Source organism: Apostichopus japonicus, chromosome 12, assembly GCF_037975245.1.
Source record: "Apostichopus japonicus isolate 1M-3 chromosome 12, ASM3797524v1, whole genome shotgun sequence".
NCBI lineage: Eukaryota > Metazoa > Echinodermata > Holothuroidea > Aspidochirotida > Stichopodidae > Apostichopus > Apostichopus japonicus.
This window is the reverse complement of record NC_092572.1, coordinates 6219805-6236568: the sequence shown is the minus strand read 5'-3', so window position 1 is coordinate 6236568 and position 16764 is coordinate 6219805. Positions and strand designations below refer to the sequence as shown.

The following is a 16764-nucleotide window of genomic DNA, read 5'->3' as shown; positions in this document are numbered from 1 at the left end:
GTCAAATGAAAAAATCACAACATATTGTATTAATTCTTTATCATTTGATATGAAACTTTTTATGACTGCAAAAGGTAAGAAATTTAAATGAATTGTTTAGTATGGAATCCATTTTCATTTCGCATATAATCCAAAATGGACATGATTTAATGTAGTGTTGCTTTAAGAGTTGTACTGTATTTCTGATGCTTACATCTTCAATCTCCTTTATCAGATAATGGTTTCCTGCTGTCATCTTTATAGCATCTGGCTGTGATGGTTCCTCAATTTTATTGCATTTAATGTTCAATCTTACAAAAAATATCCATGTGGCCCTTGCGTCGTGTGCAGAAAAAAATTCCAAAAGAGTTAAAGGAGACACATAAACCTCTAGCATTATTATTGGTGTTTGTGATGGGGATTACTGTCGCGCACAACTTCCCAAACAACCAAGAAAATTTTGATTCCATTTGGGAGAATTAGAGGTTTCTTCAAAATGCAAATGTTAGTTCCTAGAGGTAATATGACAACACATATTTACAAAATCAGACGTGACATTTATATAGTCTCCAAATGGTGCATGAGTTTTCTTAGCAATTTGGGGTCCGGTTATTCTTAACAAAGAACTCAGTCACATCAGTCAAGATTGTGGTTGGCTTAAGTGTCCCCTTAAGAGGATTTTTTTTCTTTTCTTTCTTTGGCGTCTCCATTGCAGTCGTCAACATCACTGAATTGGAAATTGAATTGAATTGGCTTGGAAAATGAAATTCACTAATTGAATTGGAAATTGAGTTTGAAATTAAAATTGAAAATTGAAAATTGACAATTGACAATTGACAATGACAATTGACAATTGACAATTGACAATTGAAAATTGACAATTGACAATTGAATGTGAAGTTGAAAACTAAGGTTATCTTCTTCAGCAATGAAAATAAATGACAATGGGAGTCAAGCCAGTCTGAACAGTTGAGGTTATTATAAACACAACCGTCGTTGTCGTCGCCGGTACTATGACAATGTTACCAACAAATTTCTTTTCGTCTGAGAGAAATTTGTGGGTGGTAAACTGATTCCCGTCAGTAAATAGATACAAAGAGGAATAAAACAGTGAAATGGGATACAAACACTTTACTGGAGGTCTGATGACATTTCTAAGGCATATAACAAACTGAAGTCAAAAGGCAACATGTGATGTACAAGATATGCATAGGAATGTTGAGATAGGAACTCCATTGATAGTTTAAACATGTATGTTAATGTAAAATACCTCACAAGAGATATGTTGTATACAGTACAGCACAGCAAAGCACAGCACAGTACAGTAGAGTACAGTACAGCACAGTAGAGCAGAGCAGAGCACAGTAGGCCTACATTACAGCACTGCATAGTACACTACAGTATGGTACAGCAGAGATTGAGTAGGATAGAGCACAGCACAGTAAAGCACCGCACAGTACATTACAGTACTGTACAGTAGAGTACATTAGAGTATAATAGAGCACACTACTGTATAGCACAGTAGAGTAGAGTAGCGCACAGTATAGCATGTACAGAACAGTGCAGTACAGTACAGTATAGCACAGCACAGCACAGGGCAGTACAGCACAGTACAGTACACTACAGCACAGGAGATTAGAGCACAGCACAGAAGAATAGGCCTACAGTGCAGCACTGCACAGTAAACTACAGCAAGGTACAGAAGAGATTGAGTAGGATAGAGCACAGCACTGCACAGTACAGTACGGAAGATTAGAGTAGGATAGAGTACATTATAGTATATATAGTACTACAGCACAGCACAGAATGTCAGTAATTGTAGTAAGAATCCATTGATTTTTACTGCATTTTCTACAGGATTTCAAACTAAAGCTCATAGCACTGCATTTTATTATTTAGTCTACTCTCAAATAGAAGTGACCAAAAAAAAAAAAAAGATAAATTTAGAGTTCAAGGAAAAATCAAATTTTTCATTCGGTTTTAAATTTGCTTGTTATATTCATATAATATTGGAAAGTCCCAGGGAAAACATTCATTAATAAAGACATCTAATCTGCAAGTAGGCCTACTGGGTAGACGGTGCCATGGAATCTCATATCCTGCCCCACCCCTCACTCGCTCCAAAAGAAAAAGAAGAAAAAGAATGAGGTTCAATGCCAACAGCATGATCAACTGACTTTTAAAGTAAGTTGTCCGATAGAGAGAGTAAAAGTGCTTGCAAAAGCCTAATGTTTTGAAGTTTGATTGAGACAAGTGACCACTATTTGACTCTGTAGTTAATACATTGGGAGGTACGACAGATGTCTTATATAATATAATTAGACAGTTGATATAGATGAATGTATTCAACTGCAATCAGTGGCGGAACATCCATATAGTCAGGGGGGGCGGATGCCCCCTCTGATGGACTCAAATGGACTGCTGGCGCCCTTTTCAGCTCTTTACCACTTTTTACTTATTAGCGATTATTGACTTTTTTATTGCGCCCTCTTATTTAGCTATTGACATTTGTCACATTTTGTGATGTAATTTGGCGATGACATCTATTTATTCTCCGTTATCTGAAAATTAGCCAGGCTTGGAAAGGGTCATTTCCGGCGATCTAGGAAGTATCTTTACTCAAAAAAGTTCTGTATGCTACGCGCCAACCTGTGGTGGCACTCTGCTTAGATAGTGTCGAAAGCGCCCCTATAGACCATTCTCGCCCCTCCTGACCAATACCCCTAGCTCCGCCACTGACTGCAATCTAATATACATGTTCACTATAAGAATTTATAGGGTTCTAATAATAATTGCACAGGAAATTCGCAGCACAAGAAGAAGAAGACAAAGAAAGTACAATGTTCAATGACTTGTTGAAAGGTAAAATTTGCTGAAAGTTTTTGAAAGATTTACTCATGCGGTTCGACCAGTCAAAATTATTCCCTGACAATGGCAATTGTACATCCCACTGAGAGAAACCACTTTACGCTTAAGGCCCAAATTTTTATAAACCGGTTTAAGAAAATTTTAATTTTGAACTGACAAATGACTTTACAGCGTATCTGAGAGATGTCCTTAAGATCAAGAAACATTGATGAATTTCATTCCAAATACACTTCTGTGTGAGTTATTTTTATAAAACTCTGAAGGCCAATATTATTCAAGGATGGTTAGGTCAAGGTGGTATAATTTACTAGCACAACTTTAGGAAATTGTTCCTTTCCTGTCATTGTCCCACCATCCCTTACTGGGACTGTTAGTCATTAGAACAAATGTACTGCTTGGGTTCTGAGAGCAGAATGCATGCAACATTAACATTACTGTATATGCACTACAGATGACTCACATTTACTATGTGTAGTTATAATGTGGCTCTATACCTACCGAAATGAAGTCAGTTAAATAACATTGTAAGCACTATGTGTTGAAGTGACATTTAGAAACCTTGTATTTGTCAGTCTGGAAATACCATGTTCTGTACTGGAACTAGAGGAAGACACATAAATAAGCACCCCCTCTCCCCCCCCCCAAAAAAAGAAAAAAAAAAAAAGAAAAGAAAAGTTAACTCTACATAAAATCCGAACTACTGTCGTACCAAAGTATAAAGACATGCAAATTCCTGCAAAAAACAGGTCTTCATATCAATTAACAACAAAATTTGCCAACCCTATATGAGACTTATTTGGAAATTATTTGAATTTTAAAATTTGGTCTTAATTATTTTTCATTTTGCTTACTCACAAAAATCAATTTATTCAATAATCTAGTTGTTCTTGTTTTTCAGTGGTGCACATTATTGCCGTTCGCAGGGTTCTTGCTGTCCAGGATGGTCCAGATCTTCAACCAGTGGCCTTTGTACCATCCGTAAGTATTGAAGTCTGTTTATTAACATTGCTACTTTTCAGACACATTAGAACCAGAGGTTGACGTTAAATATATATAAACATATCAACATCTTAAAAAAAAATAAAAATAAAAAACAGGAGAAAATATATCAGAATATGAAGAGAAAAAAAAAACAGGAATAAAAGAGGTAAGAGAGGAAACAAATCATGCAGGAGAAAAAAATAAATAAAAGAACAAAGGAAAAGAAAAAAAAGGAGAAACAATTGAAAAGAGAAGAAAAGAGATTATTCCCTGAAGTAATTAACTGTGCTTCAATTTATATCATAAAGGTACTGTATAATTAAGGTACAGTTTTATCTCACATATATTTAACATTGTATAATGCTTCAGCAATACATGTGTGTGCTTGTCCCATTATGTACCATACTGTTCCAACTGTAACTGTATGCACAGGTGTGGACATTATGGTTAGTGCAGCCAAGGGCAGGATGATGCTCATGTGCAATATATATGAAGTCTTGAGTTTCAGGTAAACATGTTTACAAGTGATTATAATTCATATTCATGAACTTTTCAACTCCTTATATAACAACAGGAACATAACATTATTGTACAGCCTTGATGAAACTAATTAAGTGAAGATACATGTTCAGTAACTTGCACAATAATGAAAGGTTCACCCTTAATTGGTCTATTAAATCCAGGATTTACCATACTATTACACCCATTGTGATATGTCTATGTACACAGTAACTAGTTTAATAGCTCTGAGAAACTTCCTGTTTACTGGTCAGTTTATGGTCAAGCTAAATCCTTCTCATTTTACCCCCTGAAATATCTACAAAAGTTGATGTAACTGTGGTAGAAGTTACTTGAATGGTGTTAATGACCCTTGACAAGAACTAGTCATGCATTCAATGGAAAGAAGTGTTAAAGTCTAAAATTTAAAGCAAACTTATAACAATTTATCTTTAAACACTTCAGAGTTAGAGTGCACTGGTTGTGTGAGGATATGTAGGCCATTGTAAATCAATGGTAAATATGTGAGGAAATTAAGGATCTCGGCCTTTGTGGATTTATTTTGCTCCTTAGCTTACATATCTCCTCCCAACATCAGCACACTCTAATTGTTCCACCGTGCCTTGTCACTCGTAAAGTGCATCCCAACCTTGTAAATTTTGGGATATATTTTTAGCAGAAGGTAGGCACATCAATTTGAAATAACCAAACATAGCATCAAATTTCAGGAAATATCCCTATTATAAATAATTAAATTTTTACCTGAATCTTGATTTTGTAAAAATTGCCAGCATTGCTATTTGACCTGTTCAATAGTTCGCTATCGTGCTGTTTACAAATACAAAAATCCTGTCATGTTTGCAATTTTTTCCATTCACGTTACCTTAACTTTACAATCATGAAGAAATGTAACCATTTTGTGAACCATATTACACCCCTGCCTTGCTATGCACAATTTTCTACAAATAAGCTCAAAGAAGAAAGGAAACAAGACAGAAAAGAACAGCAATTTAATCTGTCGTGTTCCCTTGCCAACTTTCAGAGTCCCATACCAGGAGAGTTTAAACCCCCCAAGTCATATTAGGTGAATTTTGTCACATCTTGTTAATCCATTTTCAAGCCAAGAACATTAAATGAACTGTAATAAAGGCACGTACGCACGCACACACACAGGTTTATCATCACCAGAACATCTGGTTGTCCTTTTCCAATCAGAGACACTCAAGTTTTTCCAGATTTTGGAGTTTACTAAAGTCAGTTCATTCCACCACTTTTTGTTTTTTTTCTCACTTCCTGGTGGAAGTTTAGTTTGCACTTGTGGTGACTTTTTGTCAGTTCTTCATCCGCCAGTTTTGTCTAGATGAAGTTGAGAAGTTAAAATCTGACATATATTTATACTGTGAGAAAACACCAAATTGTAACCCTTGGGTTGGAAACTTGAGAGGGTGGACTTGGCAAAGTAAACCACCATCAGTGTTATTAAAAGGAAGTATACTTAGCTGAGTAGTTCTATATGGCGTGATTCCTGATGGTCATTGCCCAGTACTTGCTGTAATATGTTGTTAGACGTTGGTTTTGTTTACATAAGTCAAAACATGATTTTGTGAAGGTGTATGTACAATATACATGTCAGTTTGAACCTGGTATTAAAAACAGAAGACAAACGCATTTCCAGATATTCAGTTGTATACCTCTTTGTAAGTACAATCTGTGAACATAACTAGGGCATTCTTATGGTAGCCATAGCCTATATATGTAGAGAGGGAATCCATATTGAGGTGTAAATTAATTGCTATGTTTGTGTTGTCATTATTTGTGTTACATGCCAAAAAGGGACCTGCCAGCAATATGAGGATGGAAGTTCATCAAAGTTTTTGAGATGTTGTTGGGCCGGTTAGAACTAGGGGGAGGTTGGAGGCAGGAAATTACAAAGCATCAAAGCTAGTAAGACTTGGTGGGAAAGACTGTTTTTTTTGTTTTTTTTTTGTGTCTATTTCTGCATGTATACACATTGAACATATCACATTTATGTTAATATTATCCAAAGGTAGTGATCTCAAAGGGTAAATTGTTGTTTGTTACAGGCACAAGTAAAAACCAGTGTAAGAGAGGTGCCGTCAATCTTTCAAGTTTTTCCCGCATTCTTTCATAAACGTAGACTGTATAGCGAGCTGATCGAATCACTATTAACAAAATGCTTTCATTTTTAAGACAGGCAGAGTTTTCATCACTACTTCATTATAGGCTGAAACTTGATGCAGTCTTGGTGAAAACATTTCCAGCGAACATTATTTCATCGTTTGCATGACAACAGGGGTTCTAGACCACCCACAAGCAGAGCGTGTCCAATTTTCTTTGGCGGTTCTCCGATCCATGTAACAGACAGATTTAACTTGACATGTTACTGCATCGTGGTCCTTATAGGTTTGCTCTGTTTTGTGAAATTCAAGCTTCTTGTGTTTTAAGGTAATCGAGGGATACAGCGTCAGTAACAGTTTAATGAGTTTAATGGTTTTTAAAAGGAATATACTGGTGGCAGATAATGTAACATATATATATTGAAAATGAAAATATTCCACACTGTTTTCGTAGCTGAAAAACCCATCTCAATATCACTAACTCAAGATATGGTTGTGCAGATTGATTGTAACCTATTTTGACTGGCTAAATCCTACTTGATTCTTCCCTGGAGTCAATCACTTCAGGTGGTCTGTGATGTCATACTGGCCAGAATCATCATTTTCCTCGGTGAAACTTTTGGAAGTGGAGAGGGAGTCGGAGGGAGGGAGGGGATCACAGAAGAAACGAGAGCATCATGGAGGAGGAGATAGGGGACAGAATATAGTATGTAATGCAAGTCGGTGCCAAAGGCACCAGTGTGAATGTGAGATGCAAAACCCTCTGAAGCTTAGGGTGTTTATATAAATGGTTTCCAGATATTATATCAGAGCTCTTCAAATCAGCAGAATCTTTGTGGCAGGCAGGGGCATAGCTAGGTTTTTGGTGTGGGGGGGGGGGGTGGAGGGCAAAGTCAAATTTCTGTCCCCATTTTCAGGCACACAGTGGTGTGTTTAATGTGTGTAGTTTAATATCAAAAATATTGTAGAGAATATGTTTGACTGAAAATTGCTAAAATACAGACTAGAAGAAACTTTGCAGTTTTGCTTTTCTATTTTTATATTACAAAACAAATGTGAGAAATGGATCGATAGACTGATAAAGTAATTGACATATTGTAAAACAATTTATGGTTTCCCTTGTGTTGCCAAGCAGGCTTCTATAATTGCTGTTGTATACGGGTAGAACATTACCTAAATATTATTATTTAAATAAAATGTATATAGCACTTATTCTGAAAGTAAGCTCGAAGTGCTTTACAAATAAAAGAAAACTTCATAACGGTAATAAGAGAATATAACAGTGAAATTAAATAAATAAAACAATATAAAACTATAAACGAGGACTCCCCCATCACCCCTCCCACTCTCCCTCCATCTCCAATCTATATTTTCGGAAAACTTCTAGCGATTCTAGAGCGCTATAATTTGGGGCCAATACTGACTACCTTTAATGCAAGTACTGAAATTAAACACAGTTAATCTCATGGTACTAGTGATGTGGAGAAGATGTCAGGTAAAAACATCAGTGTTATTATTAGGGCAAATAGCCGTATAAGTTTTGACAAATCCATACAGCCAGTATAGTTTCCCTTACCAGTGTAATAACCATGGCAACAAATCTGCTGAAAGAGTAAAGGAAGGCACTTCTTGGTAGCCCTGTTTTCAGCTCAGTTCCTGTCCTGTATGTCTAATGGATATTGCAGATACAAAACACGTTGCAAACTTTTATTATTCTCAAAAGAAACGAAAGAACGGCTCCGAAAAAAGGAGGAAAAAGAAGAGAAAACCTAAAGAATAATATGACAAACAGGCTTAACAAAGTAGGAAGGGGGGAGGGGGGGGGGGATGACTAGTCAATCTAGTAATTCCTCCTGTGTCCACCATTGCATATTGGATACAGTCCACCCTGCCCTTCCTTATCCCTGTCTGTTTGAAAAACTGATAGAAAAAAAAAAAAAAATTGTTTCAAAATGCTTGTAATGTTGAGGGCTCCTCTGGAAAGCATTGTTTCTGCACTGAGCAGGACTACCCTCATTAAAGATGACAATAATAAAAAAAATAAAAAAATGTTGTGATATGAATGCAGTAAAAGGTCAGGTGCAAGAAACAGAAAAGATAATTTATAGGATCTTTGTGGTACCTGTGAGTGTCAGTTCTTGATTGGGTCATAAATTTATTTTGTATGCCCCCCCCCCCCCCTCAATTACCACTGTATGGCAGGTTGTCTGTATAATATCACTCATCATAACTGTATGACTTATAACACTCATTCCAGAAAGTGGCAATGATACCTAGATGTTAATTATAGCAACAAAAGTGAAAAAAAAAAATATGAACAAAATAAATGAAGACTATGGTTTGCCATAGACAATCTTGAGTTAATTTCTATAACATGCATCCAACAGCACTCCACTTACCTTTAATTTCCTTAAACTTGAATTAGGTTTTAAACTAGGTCAAGTCAATTCAAAGACCTGTAGAGGGAGTACCTCTGATGATAAAGCTACAGATGAAAATTATGCTTGAAAGGATGCTGCAGTACAGTGATGTGCAGGTAATATAGTACTATTGATATGGGAAGGAGGGTGATTGGTGAAGGAGGGTGATTTGTTGTAGGTCTACATGTATACTGCATGCATGTGGTGTTTTAATGGAAGCCCACACATTATCGTACTAATGTATTCAAGCTACTAGAAGACTTATCTGTCTCCACTCCGTTTCCTCACCCTGTTTTACCCCCCCCCCCCCCATCTCTGTTCCACTGAAAGAAAGCAAAAGACAGCTTAGGCAAAGGTCAAAAAGGAAATATAGAAAGAAAAACAAACAACACAAATGTGTTAGTTGGCAAGGCTGTGGCATACTGCCAATATGTTACAGTATCATTCTTTTATAGGGCAGTACTAATAATTGTCTATAAAATATTGTATGTACAGTGTGTGCAATCTAGAATTCACCCACAAATTTGTGAGTTTCCTGTGTTTATATCCTTTGGGAGTGTAAAAATACCCTTCATATTTGACCTAGGTGTCATACCAAGCGTGTAGATAAAACACATGTACAGTGTATCTCCATGCATCAGGCCAGAAAGTGTGGAATCTGGAATATGTGACCATCATATTCCCTGGATCATATAGAGCCTGTGGTACATTAATCTATTTCTGTTACTTGACACTATTTCTGTTTAACATGAGGGTTTTAAATATCTCTGAAACTGTCTCATAAAGAGGGATGCTTAAAACCTTGGGTTGGAGAAGAAAAAAAGGGAAATAAAAAAACTGACAGCTTGGTGCTGTAAGTTATACTGTTGGGAAACTGAGAAAAACCTGTTCACTGTCATGCAGTCCGGGTGAATGACTTTCGTGAAGTCCTGGCAAAAGCTCTGGAATATTGTCATGTGGACAATTATTTTGTTGGCCTTGTTTCTGGAAACTTTTTTACAGATTCTGTATTTTAGTGCAGCATGATTGTGATATGTTTGTGATTTGCATATTGCTTGTTCACTATCTGAATATTAATGTTTTAACAGATCTGACTTTGTCCCCTAATTTGTTTGCTTGAAGTTTATTATCTGCAGAGAGGACGGCAACACAGATTTCAAGGATCGATATGTAGAATCATAAGCAATAGTGTGCTGTGGTGGCACTATGCCTGCAATGTGGAGAGCAGTGCTGTGTGGAGCCATTGCCTACAGTGGCTCTGCTGGTGTCTTGTGACCCCTGTATAGGCAGTCTGTTGCTCTCCTCAGCCCCAACCCAACATCCCAACCCCCATTATAAGGTAGTAGCTTTCCTAACCCATGCAGTTATTGATGATGCTTGATGATAGATTAATTACTACATAACAGTATTGAATAGGCCTACTGAGACTAGTAATATTCCTATTCCTAACAGTTTCATTAAATATTTAAACCATTTGAAAATATAATTCAACCATGTAGAGAATTTTTACTTGAAATTCTGTTTCCCTGGTCTGAGCTGGATCATCATCATCATCATCAATAAAAAAAAAAAAAATTCTTCAGATAAATATAAATTCCAGCCCCCACCCAGTCCCTACCCAGTGACCCAACCCCCTTCCCCCCATCACAAGGTAGTAGCTTTCCTTACCCATGCATTTATTGATGATGCTTGATGATAGATTAATTACTACATAACAGTATATTTAATAGGCCTACTGAGACTAGTAATATTCCTATTCCTATTCCTAACAGTTTCATTAAATATTTAAACCATTTGAAAGTATAATCCAACCATGTAGAGAATTTTTACTTGAAATTCTGTTTCCCTGGTCTGAGCTGGATCATCATCATCATCATCAATAAAAAAAAAAATAAATAATGCTTCAGATAAATATAAATTCCAGCCCCCACCCAGTCCCTACCCAGTGACCCAACCCCCTTCCCCCCATCACAAGGTAGTAGCTTTCCTTACCCATGCATTTATTGATGATGCTTGATGATAGATTAATATCTACATAACAGTATTTAATAGGCCTACTGAGACATAATATTATTATCATTAAAAATTAAAAAATTAAATATTTAAACCATTTAAAAATATAATCCAACCATTGTGAATTTTTACTTGAAATTCTGTTTCACTGGTCTGAGCTGGATCAAAAAAAAAAAAAAAAAAAAAAAAAAAAAAATTATACTTCACATAAAAATAACTTCCAGCCTGAGGTTCAAAAACTTGTTTAAATCTACTGTAGCAATTTTTGTGTTTTCTTCTAATCTTTGTATATTTTCTGATTGATGTGTATACTGTATCTATATATTGTTAAAGGTTGGACTATCTGTTGACCCACCTTAGGCATTTTTAGGATAATATAGTTAATAGATGATATGTGAAGGACAACAATCTTTCATATCATACAGACTGTAGGCTACAGCTAGAGAAAGAATGTGATTATTTTCCAAAGGTTCCTACATACCGTATGTTACAAATGAAATGTGATACATATGAAAGACTGGGATGAGTACTATTGTATTTATTGTAATTTGTACTGTATGTGTGTTGTACTTAGCTGGTATATAAACATAACTTTATACTCTTAAAGGGAATATTCCTGTGACATACAATGTAACACTTATCTGAAAGAGAAAACATATTGAATACTGCAGATGGTCAGTTGAAAAGTTCAAAAATGGAACTCTTTTGTATTAATTAAGTGATAATATAAAGACAATTCATTAAACATTATCAGGAGCTAAATTGCTGTGATTAAATCCTTCACCCTACTGTTGCCTGTCTATACATTGAATAATTAACGAATAATGACAACATTTGAAAAGTTCATATTTTTGGTATATAAAATGCCACAAGGTTGTAGAAAGATGTAAACATTTTAACCATTTCAGCCAAGGGAATACCCCTTTAAGGTGCAGTAGACTACTATGATCTGAAAAAAAATAAGAAAAAAAATAAGAAAAAATATCCTTGCAGGGTGTTATTAAAGGAGTTATACTCAGTAGATCAGTGGTATTGATATTGCAAGATACAGTACTACTTTAAAGTATACTTCCAATTAATATGGAACATTGATGGTTTTAACCATAAAGCTTATATGCCTCCAAATGTGTTTATGTACTATCATGCCTCTAAATTTTAAAAGGGTAAAATATTTTTAAAAGTTTATTTTCCTGGAGTTTCTCATTCGCAGACCGTATTGGAAGTTGAGTGGTAATATTATTCAACTAATCAGACTTGCCAATTGCACATTACAGGTATCGGTACACTATTTATAGAGTTAACATATTACACTGATGATGGTGGCTGTAAAATGCCGGTTCATGACCATTATTATATGAAATTGCAATTCTAGTTAGCTTTCTTAGGGGATGGGGAGAGAGAGAGGGGGAGGGGTTAATCCGATATACAGATCATGACGATCTTAGAAATTGAGTAGCCTACGCATGTGTTAACATATTTTGTTGTCTTATAAATGTTTATGAACTAATTATGAAAATAATTGTGACACTACTGCTAGTGCCAATTAACTGTCACTCATGGACCTAAATTTACAGTTTATGGAAAAAGGGTTCCTTTAATTTTGCAAGAATTTTGCAGAACAAATATCTCTTATGTGCAGTTTGATCATACATGTGTGTTTGATCTTACTGTTCATACTTGATGGAGAATATTTGTTCGAATTAGACAAAAAGATGTTAATTGCATAGTTTGCATGATGATGATGGTTATAACTTGACTATTAATAAAATTAGGAGAAGTAATTACATAATTTTTTTTAGATCTGTGTGGTCAGGGCATACAGTACACATTCAAATTTATATTTATTGGCCTTAACATATACACACTATGCAGCAAGGAAGATATGTGTATGGAGTGGCTGCTATTAGAATTCTGGTCCCTGATATTTGGTCCCTGATATTTGCACACACACCCAAGGTTATGATCCCTGCACACTGCAGGTGTGAAACTCGAGTATCAACATGCTGTAAGTTACTGTATAGTTATACCTACATATATGTATACACTTACATATACACACATGTATCACATATATATATTAATGTACTCATATAGATGTATGTACACATATATGTATACACATATATATATACACATATATGTATACACATACATACATATTTACTGTACATTGACTAGTTGCTATTTGAAATAATAGTACGGACATTACTCAGTCAATGAAATTTTTCGAAATTGTAAATTTCTCTGATTTGAGCTTGTGTGGAGACAGGTGGTATACATACATTTTAGGTCACAATTTTTGTTTATTATTCAAAGTTTTAATGGGTTTACTGGTTTTTGAAGAGTTTCCATGTGTATCAATAGTTTCAAGCTGGTAACCTTGCTTGTTAAAATTGGTGACCCTTCCAGGTGGTCAATCAGGGATAATGTAAGTACAAGCTATGTTGTCTTTTAGCACCTCAGCATTTTTTAATGGCTGCACAAGATTTTAAGATTTTTTTCTGGTCTGCAGTACTAGGTGTGAACAATAGCAAACAATGGCTGTTGTGTAAACATCAGCAAACTTCAGGTGTTAAAGGGGTATACTGCATCATGATAATAGCTTATATATGTGACAATTATAGCCATATGAGTACAAACATAGTTCTCACAGAGTTAGTAGGTATGCGGTGTGCAGAAGTAAAACCTGATAAATTTACAAAGTGCCTTGGTGTAATCTCCTATTTGAGGGGTGGAACATTTTCAGATGTTAAACCTGATAAATTTACATAGTGCCTTGGTGTAATCTCCTATTTGAGGCGGGGGGGGGGTGGAAAATTTTCAGAAGATAAAGCTGATAAATTTACATAGTGCCTTGGTGTAATCTCCTATTTGAGGGGTGGAAAATTTGCCCAGAATTCATCTTAATTTCTAATTGTATGTCTCCAATGAAAATTGATACCAACTTGCCAAGTGCATAAATTTTCATGTGCAACAAACCAGACCTGTCAACTCTCACGGTTTTACCGGGAGACTCCCGGTTTTTACCCGAATCTCTCGGCCTCCCGGTTTCATATTCTATTCTCCCGGTTTTTTAATGTTTCATCACTTGCGAAATTTCTGAAAATAGTCAACAGTTAGTCCTATGCCTATCGCGTGATAAGTGTAATCTAAAAATATATTCATTGTTTACAAACAGGTTACGACTGACACGGTGCTGTGCGGGACTCTCAACCAATAGCAGGCTGCTTTGTCAGTTCTCAGACTTCGCCCAATGTCGTTATTGTACGTTGGCCTTGGTCGATTCCTGAATACAGTACAGTAGTACGGCGTGCACTGTGCATATGCCATGGTGCACAAGTTTAATATACACAAGTTGTAACTTGTTTGTATATGCGGCGTACCGAATGTGTGCAGTTCGCATGTAGGCTACTTGTATACGACAAAAAACAGTTAAGTTCTATGCCGGCACAAACTTAACCTGCGTCCTCTTCGATGCTAGGTGAATATCACGTCTGAAACTACGATTTAAGAAACGGCTGTTTCAAACATCTCACTAATTCTTTCGGCTACTTTAATCCCTATACATTGAGCACAATAGCATAACCTGCGTATAAACTCGTACAGGGATTATATGAGGTGTTTACGCGGCAATTTGTTTGTCAACGATTTTATACGCGATTGTAAATACTTGTTTATACGTCCTGTGTGCGTACACATGTCCAGTTATACATACTGTAGACTATTTATTTAGGAGTATTTATATAATTTCAGTTGAAAATTACCAACCTCCCTATTTTCCCCCTATTCTCCCGGTTTTTTGGCCCTGAAAAATGTTATTCTCCCTATTTTGGGGTCAAACAGGTTGACAGGTCTGACAAACTCATGATGCATAATTAAATTAAAGCTGTGATGCAGAACTTTTAACAAACTTTTATGAATGTTGTGAATATTGTATTACTTTTAATCATCCACTGGGTACAGTTAATTAATTGTACAGCTATGTTTACAATACAGTGAGTTGCAATATCACAGCTTAAAGCTTTAAGGTATTAATTGCTCCCAAAAATGCTAGAAAATTAGTCAAATAATTGTTACCCACTTCACAAACTTTGGCAATCATTTCACTGCCTGCAACCCCACTTCACTTCATTTGTGACCATCACATTTGGATCTGGTTCCAGGGAGCAGCTAACTAGTACTCTGTAAACAGAAGGCTTATAAACTGTGCTTTCAACTTCCTGGGCTTTCTATCCTTTGGGATTAAAACTAGTTGCTTATATTTATAGGATAACTATACATTAAAAAAACCTATGTGTATAGATCCGTACATAAACTGTTAATGAGCATTGGCTGTGTGCCATTGGGTAGACTTCCTCTGTGGTAAATTAGTCACGCTAAGTATTAGTTTAATGATTTCCCTTTGAAAGAATATTACCAGGAATTGGACAGGTACATGTAAGACTGGAGCTATAATGCCAACTACTACCAATTATTTGCTACCGTCAATCACTGTATATATGCAGGCTCACTGCACATAGTACTGTACATTGTTTATTGTACAATTATAAGTAAAGGTCATCCCCTGTGCCATGGTCAGTGCTACAATAGTTATGGAGGCCACAAAGGCCATGGACACTAAAGTAATTATTTACATTCAATTTATGTTGCAAACAACATGTAGAAAGCCTATTGTATAAGCCTATTGACTGCTGCAATAGACCTTTTGATGTTCTGCATAAACTGTTTGCATTATGATTCATAGCTATATAATGTACTTGCAATTTGATGCAAAATGTATTCATAGCTGTGGCATTCTAAATGATGGCACATACATTAGTAGACATATTTCTAAGTTAAATCTGGACAGAAAAGTAGAGACAAATTGGGTAAAATGCGTACAATTTTATGATTAATATTAGACAGAATTGAATTAAATGCAGGTATTAAGCTGGTATTTACTGGCAATTTTTTTCTGAATTGTTTAAGTATATATCTCTGTAAATTTTGATCGAATGTCCAAGCTTGGAAAAGCAAGTTTGCATACTGTGTATATATATGTTAAAGTCTGCATGTGTGGATGATAGACCATTTTTTGAGCTTTTTAACGTGAGAGTTGTTTAGCATGTAATACTGAAAAACAATAATGTGAAGGTTCAAAGGTTGCTGTGTACACTTAAATTCAATTGTCCTCTTGTTAGTTAGGAGTTTCCAATAAAAACACTTTAAAAGCACCAATTAGCAAATTGTTCCAAGCCTACTTGAAAAAAAATGTCTTATTGGAGCTTATAGAGGTCTCAACTTAAGACTTGTGATCCTTCAAAATGGATGGCATGCAGTTAAATTACAGATGTTTCTTTATAAAATCAGACATGTCGTAAAGATCTGCTTTAGTGGCTCCAATTATAGCACGCCATAGCTAGGAAAGTTTTGTGATTACGTAAACGACCTGCCACGACCGTAAATTGACCTCAGGCTCTACAATTAGCCTGCATAGCTTCTTAACACCATTAGGGCTCCTTGTGTAAACACTGTGTGGAAATATGTTTGTGTCTACAGTGTAGTTAATCATACAGCGTTCACACAAAGACCAGCTCATACAAGAAAAAATATGTGGCAGGCTTTGCAGACTCATTGGTAAAAAGAGTTCAGTTTACGACCATGACAGGTTTATTACATAAAAGATTATGTAATAAACCTGCCTTGGTCTTAAACCGAACTCTTTTTACCAATTAGTCTGCAGAGCCTGCCACGTATTTTGAGATCTCAAGAACTCTTCCATGATAGCGTGCTATAGTTAGGGTCTATACAGAGACCTTTAACTCGTCTCAAAATCTATATTAAAAAAAAACATGAAAAATGTACTTTAATATATTGAAAGTTCATTT

At 35.7% G+C, this 16764-nt stretch overlaps 1 protein-coding gene across 9 annotated transcripts in view; it reads left to right on the top strand.

Moving 5' to 3' along the window:
* Window positions 1-16764, top strand: part of LOC139977877 (uncharacterized) — a 221559-nt gene that overhangs the window by 10217 nt on the left and 194578 nt on the right. For all 9 annotated transcript variants that reach the window (XM_071987580.1, XM_071987579.1, XM_071987576.1 and 6 more), the window contains exon 2: window positions 3746-3825. In XM_071987580.1, the coding sequence (XP_071843681.1) occupies window positions 3746-3825 (80 nt within the window). The remainder of the gene's footprint in view (window positions 1-3745; window positions 3826-16764) is intronic.